Consider the following 10,940-nt stretch of genomic DNA (forward strand, 5'->3'; position numbering starts at 1 on the left):
TCCAGAGTAGTAATAAACACCTTTGTATTAAAAACAAAAAAACATAGTAACTTCTCACCTTGTCCCGTTCCTGAAGCTCACAGTCCTCTCTCTTTACTGCAGACACAGATCAGTCTGTAGCACTGTGTGGGCAGAGCTTATGACGATTACCTGGCTGCAGGCTCCGCCCAGTCTTCCTGCTTCACCATTCAGAGCGCGGCTGCCCTGAAGGAGTGGAGGAGCACGGGGAGCTCAGAGGTGAGTGACAGGACCCAGCTTTCTGCGCTCCAGCAATGAGTACTTCTATCTGTATTGATGGAAGCGCTCATTGCTTCTGGCAGCTGTGCTGCGGGCCCCGACACTTGCACTTGCCTGGGTATGCTGGGTGCTGACTCCAGCCTTGCCTCGGAGCAACAAAAGAAAAACAGCCTTTTAATCAGGTGAATACAGCTATGGGACTATGCAGTTTGATAGGTAGGTCGCTGGTGGCAGATTTGAAAATGTTTGTTCAGGCTTGGGCATTTTTGTTGCAGTTGTAAATTGTTTCCATCATAGTATGCTATATATATGTATATGTCTTTATTGTAGGGTAGGAGAAGGTCGGGCATGTTGGAGTCTGGGGAATGCATATACTGCCTTAGGAAACCATGACCAAGCTGTGCACTTTGCAGAGAGGCACCTGGAAATCTCAAGAGAGGTAACAAAGGCTCTCATGACTCGTTTGTTTTGTATATGTTCACATGGCAGAATTTTCATACGCATTTTGTCTTATTCATTTTCATTTGTTGATGGAGATTGACTTATTGCTTGATCCTATAGAAAGGGGATGATTTCTGCAAGTAAATGTAGCTCTTGCCTCCTCCTGATGAGCAGGCAATTACCAGAAGTAAACTGTTCATTCCCGATAATTGCCTTCTGTGTCAGCCCATATAAAGGGGTGTCGGGGCAATGACCCCAATACCGGATGAACGATGGACTCCGAATAAAAAGATGTATGAGTACTCAGAGAAGAACTGACACAGACTCAGTATTGTGAATCAAGTTGCTCTAGTTTATTCAGGGAAAAGCAGACAATATATAGTATTTTTCTGGATCATTTTCAACAGTAAAAAAACACGTAGTTTAAGATTTACACATTGAGCTATAAAACCTTGAGATAAGATGAGCGCCTCTTGGCTCTACGCCCAGAGCATCTTATCTCTCCAGGTGCGTGATAGTCATGTACGCATCTTGCTGATACTTACAAAATGCCTTACTGGAACAAGGTCGGAGGGAGCTAGGAGTGACCTGAGTTTATCATAGATGCTCCACACTAAGGTTTTAAGGATTATGACATACAATGGCTGCACAAGGTACAAAATGGAGTCTCAACCCTCACAGGGGCTGTTAGTTTTTATTCACATTAGGCCTCCTGCACACGACCGTTGTGTGCACCCGTGGCCGTTGTCCCGTTTAACGTGTTTTTCTGCGGTCCCATTGACTTTCAATGGGTCCGTGGAAAAATCGGAAACTGCACCGTTTGGCAGCCGCGTCCGTGATCTGTGTTTCCTGGCCGTGAAAAAAATATGACCTGTCCTATTTTTTTCACGGCCAACGGTTCACGGACCCATTCAAGTCAATGGGTCCGTGAAAATCACGGATGCACACAAGATTGGCATCCGTGTCCGTGATCCGTGATCCGTGTCCGTTTTTTCCTATCATTTCAATGGCAAACTTGACTTAGATTTTTTTTTCATTTTTCATGTCCGTGGATCCTCCAAAAATCAAGGAAGACCCACGGATGAAAAAACGGTCACGGACCACGGACCTACGGACTCCGTTTTTGCGGACCTTAAAAAAAAACTGTCGTGTGCATGAGGCCTTAATGACACATGTTGTTTTCCAGGGCAGTGATTGTATTTAAAAAAGGAGGCTGAATGAGCTAATTTCCCCTCACCAATCTCTTGTCGCTACCGTTCTAAGACTGCTTGGGACGCCGCTGCTTCCCAGCTTGACACATAGGAAATTGTTTGGACTGATTGGTCGACTAGGCCATCCAAGTTATTTTCTGTGCGAGTGCACGTGCAGAAAGACGCGGGGAACCGAGCAAGGGATCGGTGGGGTGAAAGGCATTTATTACCTTTCCCATGGATAAATGTCTAGTAGCTGGGATACCTACTGCTGTAACCCCCACAATTGAAAGAATGTGGGTCCCAGAACTGGCACTGCAGTCAAACGCGTGCTGCTCCTGCATTGAAAGTCTGCGGGACAGTACAGCATAGCATTCTGGTATTTCCATTAGTCCCATAGATGCTCAACGCAGCAGCGGCAGCACACATGCATAGCCATCGGTGGGGTTACTAGCCATCAGACATTTATCGCCTATCCTGTGGATCGTATATTTATACTTAGGCCTCACATATAGGACTACTGCTTACTCTCAGTAACTGTATACATTGTGATTCTCTAGAATGGTTGATTTTATAAACCTGATTCCATGTCTTGACAGTTGGGGGACCGTAACGGAGAGCTGACTGCACAACTGAACCTCTCTGACCTGCAGATGGTGCTTGGACTAAGCTACAGTACCAATACGTCTGTGCTCTCCGAGGTTCCTGATTCAGAAAGCAGCTTACTTGGTAAGAAGAAAATATAAACGTCATGTTTCTCTGATTGTACATTTACGCTTGTTTGTGCAGTATTAAACTTACACAATTATTTACTTAAAATAATAAAGATTTCAGCCCTGGTTTATCATACCTTCACTCCAGAATTCTGGCTTCAAAAAGTTGCAAAATAGGGCTTTTGCGACTTTCTGCACTCACTTGCACAAACATTTAGCAACTTTTTTGCAGTTTTACACCACTCGCTCCAGTTTTTAAACATGGATAGGAAAGTGGGTGTGGTTAGCTGTTAAGGAGTTTCACTCCAGATTCATGATTGAGGCTCACTCTAATAGGAGAGTGTAGTAGGAAAGCTGAGACAAATGTATCAAACATGTGGCATAAAGTACACCAATAAAGACTCGAGCAACACTGACTTCAATCATTCCCCTCCTGACAAATTCCCCCCTGCTCCTCCAGTATAAACACAGTGTATGTAGGCAGATCCTTGCATTAGTGATATCTGCTGATAGCAGTTGTTATAGGAAAGAAAGTCCTCCAGGGGATGAGTAGCATCAGATGTGACTGGCAGCTGTTGCACTCCCATCCCCGTTGAAAAAAAAACATGTGATTTTTGCCTAAGTATGCATGTTAACTTTAATATGTCTGTTAGCAACTTAAAGGATAAGTCAGAATCTCAAGCAAACCCTAGAATAGCTTAAAATGAAGAAAAAAAGCGATGCCCCTTTTCTCCAGCGCCATCCTCTGCAGCGTTGATCCAGTCCTGTTTGTTGTCCTGCAACGTTGATCCACCGTTTGTTGACCGCATTGGTGATGCATCACGTGGTTGGCTGCAGCAGACACTGACCCAGTGACATGACCAGTGCAGCCAAACGCTATGAAACAGCGTGTCATAGATCGGGCCAGTGCTGCAGAGTTTGGCGCTGGAGAAAGGGGTGGGTATCACGTGTTTTTTAAAACTTAAGACATTATATGGGTTGTCTGAGGTTTTAAATTATCTTAGACAATCCATTTTAAAAGAGAAAAGACAAGCTTCTAGCCCACATGGACCTGGTCATCTCAGATCAGCAGTGGGGCTGGTGACAGATGTCATCCATTGTAGAAAATCTGTTAACCTTCTTTGTTTCAAGAGAAAGACAGAGAACTTATATTTCCTGCATTGTCTGGCAGGTGCGCGGCCACGTCTGAGCAGACGTCACAGCATGGAGAACCTTGAGCTCGTGAAGCTAACGCCGGACAGGGTAAGCCACCTGAATGGACGTAGTGGGAAAAATTGTGTGTTCTCAGTTTTCACTAGAGCAAGCATCAAACAAAATGCGGCCATACTTATTCTGAGGGGTCATGCAGGAGGCAAGGAGCTGCGATCTGAACAGCTTTTAAATACAGTACATAACCTAATATGAACCAATTCACTACTTGCTTGCTGAGTGACGCTGTATCTGAACGTACCAACCTCTGCCTTCTCTGTGGCCTCTACTAGAACAATACATAATGGCCTTGTATATTTGTCTTTGAATTGTTACCTTCAGGTGGAGAACTGGAACATTGAGATCCTCACAAAGCAGAAATCTCTTCTGTCCAAGCCTTCTGCTAAGCTCATGTTTGTTAATAAACTTAAGGGCAAGAAGTTTAAGAACAGTGCATCCAAAGTCCTGCAGGACACCAGTAACTCTTCAGATGCCAACAGGAAGATGACAAACTCCCAGCGGGTATTTCTTTTTTTTTTTCTGTTCCAAGTTATTGGTTACAACAGGGGCCCAACTCCAGGGGTCTCTTAAAGTGTGTTTCTGTAGTATAAAAAAAAATGCACAACAGTGGGAAATGTGAAAAATTACCTGTACTCTCCTTTTAAACCCCCTGCCGCTCCAACACTGTGGTGCCAACTCCTGCCTGTTTTTGCCTACTTTTCCTGCAGTGATGAGATACATCTGCACAAGCATGGCAGCCAACCACTGTCCTCTGCTTTCATGGTGGACATAAAAGCATCACTGCTGAGGCCAGTGACTCAGTGGATGTATGGCACAAGCAATGGCTGATGGGGACCACTGCAGTGTCATTGCCAGCAGTGTGGTGGATGTAACCAGTATTTTTAAGCACATTTTACCTTATAGGCGAAACTTGAAAAATTTGAATATCGTGCAAAAGTCCATTTATTTCAGTAATACAAATTAAAAGGAATTGCATTAATGCAGCTTAAAATTAGAATTTTGTGAAAAGGTTCAATATTCTAGGCTCAAAGTGTCACACTCTAGTCAGCTAATTAATCCATACCCCTTGAGAAAAGGGGACCTGAGATTGTGACTTTGGGGTTTTCATAAGCTGTAAGCCATAATCATCCAAATTATACCAAATAAAGGCTTGAAATATCTCGCTTTGCATGTAATGAGTCTATGGCCTCATGCACACGACCGTTGTTCTGGTCTACATCCGAGCCACAGTTTTTGTGGCTCGGATGCGGACCCATTCACTTCAATGGGGCCGCAAAAAATGCGGACAGCACTCCGCCTGCTGTCCGCATCCGTTGCTCCGTTCCGTAGCCCCGGGAAAAAAATATATAACATGTCCTATTCTTGTCCGTTTTGCAGACAAAATTTGGCATTTCTACAATGGGCCGCCTGTTCTGAAAGGCACACAGGCGGCTTCAGTTTTTTTTGCGGATCCGCGGTTTGCAGACCGCAAAAAAAGAACGGTTGTGTGCATGAGGCCTATCTCATATTAGTTTCACCTTTTAAGTTGCATTACTGAAATAAATGAACTTTGCACAATATTCTAATTTTTCACCTGTATACTAATCTTAAAGGGATTCTGTCATGAGATTTTACCCCATAACCTAAACATATGCCCATGTCCGTACTAATAACATGAATCCTAAGCTGGCCTTATTAAACCTGCTTGTGGCTCTATTAGCCCAAAAAAATGGTTTTTATAACCTGTCAATCACCTACCTAAGGTGCCCAAGGGGACGTCCGTTAATACAGGGTGCCCGGCCGCACCTGAGCCTAGTGCGCAACTGCGGGATCTGGCAGAGGGACGGGAGGATTGTGGAGGCGGCGCTGAGGTGAGGAAGGCGGCACTGTAGACAGGGAGGGCGGCGCTGGGCACCAGACAGCGATGGGTGCGGCCGGGCACCCTGTATTAACGGACGACCCCTTGGGCACCTTAGGTAGGTGATTGACAGGTTATAAAAAAAAAACATTTGGGCTAATGGAGCCACAAGCAGGTTTAATAATCCCAGTTTAGGATTCATGTTATTAGTATGGACATGGGCATATGTTTAGGTTATAGGGGTAAAATCTCATGACAGAATCCCTTTAACCCCTTTAAAGGGATTGTGCAGGATTAGAACAATATGGCTGCTTTCTTCTAGTAACAGTGCCATATCTGTGGGTAGTGTCTGATATTGTAGCTAAGCTCTGGTGAAGTGAATGGGACTGAGCTGCAATACAACACACAACTAGTGGACTGCTTTTGGTAGAAGTAGCAGTTTTTCTAATCCTGTACAATTCTTTTATAGGGGTTTTGTGCTTTCCCAATATTGATGACCTATTCTCGGGACAGGTCATCAATATCAAATCTACAGGGGTCCGACTCTCTGTATGAAGAGAGCTCTGCAGTCTCTTCACCGTTTTCTTTACTCTTTACACACTGTCCCTTGAATAGGTCACAGTGTAACTAATTGCTCTGTACCATTAAATTGAATGGGATGGAGGGCCTGCCATACTGCAATGTCAACAGCGTGCAGGTATACAGTGAAGAGAAAGAAGTGCTCGCACAAGAGCTGGCTTCTCTTAAAACAACTGATCGGCTGGGGTGCCGGAAGGCAGACCCCTGCCCATCTGATATTGATGACCTATCCTGAGGAAAGCAGAAAACCCCATTAAACACCATATGCCATGGAAGAAAACCTCAACTTCCCATGGAGGTGGGATGGAAGGACAGTGATTTGTCATGCTGATTACACCATGATGTGATTATGCCACGCAGCACTGAGTACTTGATTTTATATCACTTTATATGTAGAATAGGACGTTCAGAGAACCTGCTAATTCACAACTTGATCCCAGCACAGAATCACAATATGGGAAATGTTATAAGATCAGAAACAGAACATTCCTCATTCTGGCTTTTTTTTGTAGATGAGATCCATATTGCTGTTTTCTGCATTGTGATCAGCTTTGACTAGTTGCTGGCAGAATCCTCTAAAGCAGTGTTCCCTTTCTAGTAAATGTTTTCTGTTCTATACTAAATTCTATACGTGTGTGGATGGATCACATTGACTTTACTCTCTCAGCCTAGGTCTACATGTTACACAGCCGTAAAACCTGGTGCATCCAGTCACCTTTTACTAGAACGCTATTTCCTTGTTTCTAGACACAAATCAAGCAGGTTGGCAGGCAGCTGCTCCATGCAGGTCTGGTTGTAGAGGCAAGTGCACAAACGTTGTGTGGATACATTTGTTATAGGGCACCTACTGAGTGAATGGAGCATACTGTACATTCCCAGCAGCTTTCTGCTCTGAAATCTGTTTTCTTTGATGCAGCAGTTTGGCTCCATTCACACTCATTGTGATGCGCATCAAATCGAAGAACAGTCCAGATCCTAAGCATGTGAATGGGGCTTTTGCATTCCTATTCTCATGCAGAGGAAATTTTCTGGGTGGGTTTTTGGTGTTACCTATGGAAATAAATAGCATGCTGCTTGCAGTATTGCAGGAGGTAATAGAGGATTGGGCCACATAGAATGACAATGGAGCTAATCCTCATGCGGATCTGAACCTTTCTGCCATGGATCTAAACTGAAGCCATTTATTGCATTGTAAACAGAGGGGCTTTATACTTTCCTACCATGAAGTATGGTTCTAGGCAGTTTGATGCTTTCAGGCTTGTTCCTTGGGTCTCGTGACTTTATACACAGAGCGTTAGTTGTGCTGCACTAACTGGTCGCCCCCCTTATTTCCAGAAATCTGCGGTCCCAGACAGTATTGGAGATGAAGGATTCTTTGATCTTTTGAGTCGATTTCAAAGCAACCGAATGGATGATCAGAGGTGCAGTTTGCAGGGCAAAAACCTCTTGACTACAGCGACATCAACGCCTCCAAAATCCATGAGAAAATGTATGTAAACACGTATGGACTGCTTGCAGCTTTAATATTGCTCGTCAGTGCTCAGGTCTACTGGAATCTAACGGAAATCTGGTGCAGTTTTTGTAGTCTCTTTAAAGCATTTGTTAGGGCAATTCCTAGGACTCTGTTCACACTAATGTTTATTCTTCTGTTCCTGACAAATGAAAGCATAAGGCCTAATAGATGGAAGGCATCGCATACGGTGTTAGTATGCATTGCTTAATTCACTAAAATAAGTGTATCAGGTTTCCAGAACTAGACAGAATAGAGGCTAGCAGATGAGTGTGAACACAGCCTAAGGCATTTGCCACTAGAAAAATCACTTTAAAACCAGTGGGTTCATTAATAGAAATGTTTTCCAATAAAAGAGAATTAATGTACTGGCAGGTTGCATGCACAGCCACCACTTCTATCATTTGGGGGGACTTGGGACCCCCAGTCTTGCAATCAGTGGTAATTCCTTACCCTGTGCATTACCAATAGTTTTATATTTTGGTACAGACCCTTTAAAATGCATCCAATCCTGTTGAATGTTTTATTTTATTTTTCCCCCCCTCCAGCCTTATCTGCATCTGTCGTATCTCCTCATACTGAGGAGTTTCTGGACCTCATAGCAAGCTCACAGAGTCGGAGGTTGGATGATCAGAGGGCCAGCTTCAGCAATCTGCCTGGACTGAAAATCAACCAACAGCGCAGTAACTCTGTCCTGGACCACCTGATGGCCACCGAGAACCGCGAGCCAGATGACGATTTCTTTGACATGCTGGTGAAATGTCAGGTAAGATACATTTGTAACAACATCTGGGATACATACACCCTATTTTTGAACGATGCGACACCTGAGTGTAAGACACACCTCAAATATAGGCAACAGAAAATGAAAACCGTATTTTCTACTTATTACATCTTCTCTTGTGGTGTAATAAAGTGGAGTGGTCAAGGTCAGTAACTTTGGGATCTAGTGTAGAGGGGGTTTAATATTTTTGGTCATCTGATAACCTTAGTATTCCATCTGCTATTGTAACAAACCGCAATGGCACATGTGGTTACCTCATTAAATGTACCTATCCAAGTAAATGTGTCTCTTTAGGTGTACTTTGAGCAACTGTTACAGATTTTGCATTGGGGGGGGGGGGGATTTTAAATCAGCTGCTGCTGAACCTCATAATAATGCACACTTCAGCTGCTGTGGAATTTCATAATGCCTCAGCTGCTGCAGAACCTCTTTATAGATGCCTCCACTGCTGCAGAACACATAAGGCTTTGATTAGATCTGTGTTAGGGGCCTCCATCACAGTTTAGGTCATAAATGCTGGACCAACCAAGTGTTGCAGTCTGCCACGCTCCATAATGGAAACGCATGAGATCTCATCATAGTGAGCGGGATCTGTCAGATGTTGTGAACCATGATGTGCCAGATCCAGCACTTCCGGATTTTTGCTGTTGTGGTCCTATGACAGAGCAGAACAGTGAAAGACACTAGTTTGGATGTGAAAAAATCCTAATATGCACCTCTGCAGAACATCATAAAAGTGACAAGAGAACTACAAGTCTCATCATGACCAGGTTATTTTTGGAAATTACAGGGCAATACATAGAGGGGGTAAAAGAGGAGGAAACCTACAACTCCCAGCCTGACCAGAGTGTTATTATAAGGCATCAGTGGTGGACATTACATGCAGAGGGATAAAATAGGAGAGAACTATAACTCCCAGCATTTCTAGGACATTATTAGGGCTATCACTGGACTTATAGAGGAGAAACCACTAACCTTTCCTCCACAAATGGCACAGGAGCTCCACCCCCTCACATTGTGATATCACACAGGTCCTTTACCACTTCTCCTCTGCACCACTGAGCTCTTTCTGCACTGGTCACATGATGATTTAGGGATGAGCGAATCGACTTCGGATGCCTCATCTGAAGTCTATTACATAAAACTTTTGTTTTAATACTGTACTGAGCGGGTGCTCCGTGCAGTATTAGAATGTATTGGCTCGATGAGCCAAAGTTATTACAGGTCCTTCTCCGTCTAGTATCTTTTCCTCTGCACAGATAGCTTGCCAAGTGTAATTAGGAGGCTGGCCTTGCTTCCACTGGAGGTATGCCACTGTCTCTCTCATTGATCCAGGAAAGTGCTATATGAGTGCTCTGACGGATCATTAAGGAAACTATCAGGGAGGTCTGGCACTGCTGGACCACCCTGATTGTAGACTACAAGATGCAGGCACTTTATAGAAAGATTGTTTTCTTGCAACAAAAAAAAAAAGTGTCTTGTAGTCCAAACAATACAATGTATATTTGGAATATATTTACCTAGCTGTATTACAATACACCCACGATGCTATCATCACACATTAAAATACACTTACAACCCCATTTTAGCTAGGACAGTCACACAGGCAGTTTTCTATATAGTCAAATTGGTCATTGTATGTGCTTTCACATCATACTAAACCTTTAAGAGCTATCGGTAAAGATGTTGTTTTTTTTACTTTTATTTTAGGGATCACGGTTAGATGACCAACGCTGCGCTCCTCCACCCCCACCCAAAAAGGTCCCACAGTCCCAGATGAAGACTTCTTCAGTCTTATTCTGCGTGCACAGGCCAAGCGCATGGATGAACAGAGGGTGACGCTATCATCACACCTAAGGAGACCGAACTCGAGCTAGGGGAAAGGATATTGTGCCCTTTCCTGCAATCTGCTAATCTTAGAGGTTTAAAAAATAATAATCAGGGTTTTTTCATAGTACTGTAATTTTATACTCTTCTGTAAAGTAGAGCTACTTTAACACACTGTGTGTGTGTGCTCTTCCAGTGTTATACTTCTCTCCAGTCCCCAGATGAGTCCTCGCTAATGCCAACCTCAGACACTGCCGTTGTATGATTCATAGGACAATGGACACATGGCATGGATAGAGGGGCTTCCTGGACAGTGTGACTGTACAGATCCTGTAGATGTATGCAAGTGTCTCCTATGTCGGCTAAGTAGTGTACAGCCGTTCTGTGTGGAAAGTTCTTTATATGTGTATATATGTGTGGGTATTTTTGTTTTTATTTTTTAAACTATGCCTTACTAAAAGGGGGTTTGGATAAGTGAGTCTAAGGACTGGCACAGCAAGAGTTGTGTGAGACCATTGCACTTATTGTTAACTCTAGACTGTAATCTAAAGCACTAAATGATTATATGTGATATTCTCATCTGGTATTAACTGGTAGTTTTAATCTTTTTATT

General features: G+C 43.6%; 1 protein-coding gene across 1 annotated transcript in view; it reads left to right on the forward strand.

Annotated features, from left to right (window-relative positions):
• GPSM2 (G protein signaling modulator 2) overlaps window positions 1-10,425 on the forward strand; it is a 46,547-nt gene extending 36,122 nt beyond the window's left edge. Inside the window, 8 exon segments of the mRNA XM_044301433.1 lie at window positions 568-676; window positions 2,468-2,597; window positions 3,753-3,823; window positions 4,112-4,291; window positions 7,542-7,695; window positions 8,265-8,482; window positions 10,211-10,247; window positions 10,250-10,425. Of these exon segments, the coding sequence (XP_044157368.1) occupies window positions 568-676; window positions 2,468-2,597; window positions 3,753-3,823; window positions 4,112-4,291; window positions 7,542-7,695; window positions 8,265-8,482; window positions 10,211-10,247; window positions 10,250-10,377 (1,027 nt within the window). The 3' untranslated portion in view covers window positions 10,378-10,425.
• Window positions 10,426-10,940: the final 515 nt, after the last annotated feature.

Source organism: Bufo gargarizans, chromosome 7 (assembly GCF_014858855.1).
Source record: "Bufo gargarizans isolate SCDJY-AF-19 chromosome 7, ASM1485885v1, whole genome shotgun sequence".
Taxonomy (NCBI): Eukaryota; Metazoa; Chordata; class Amphibia; order Anura; family Bufonidae; genus Bufo; species Bufo gargarizans.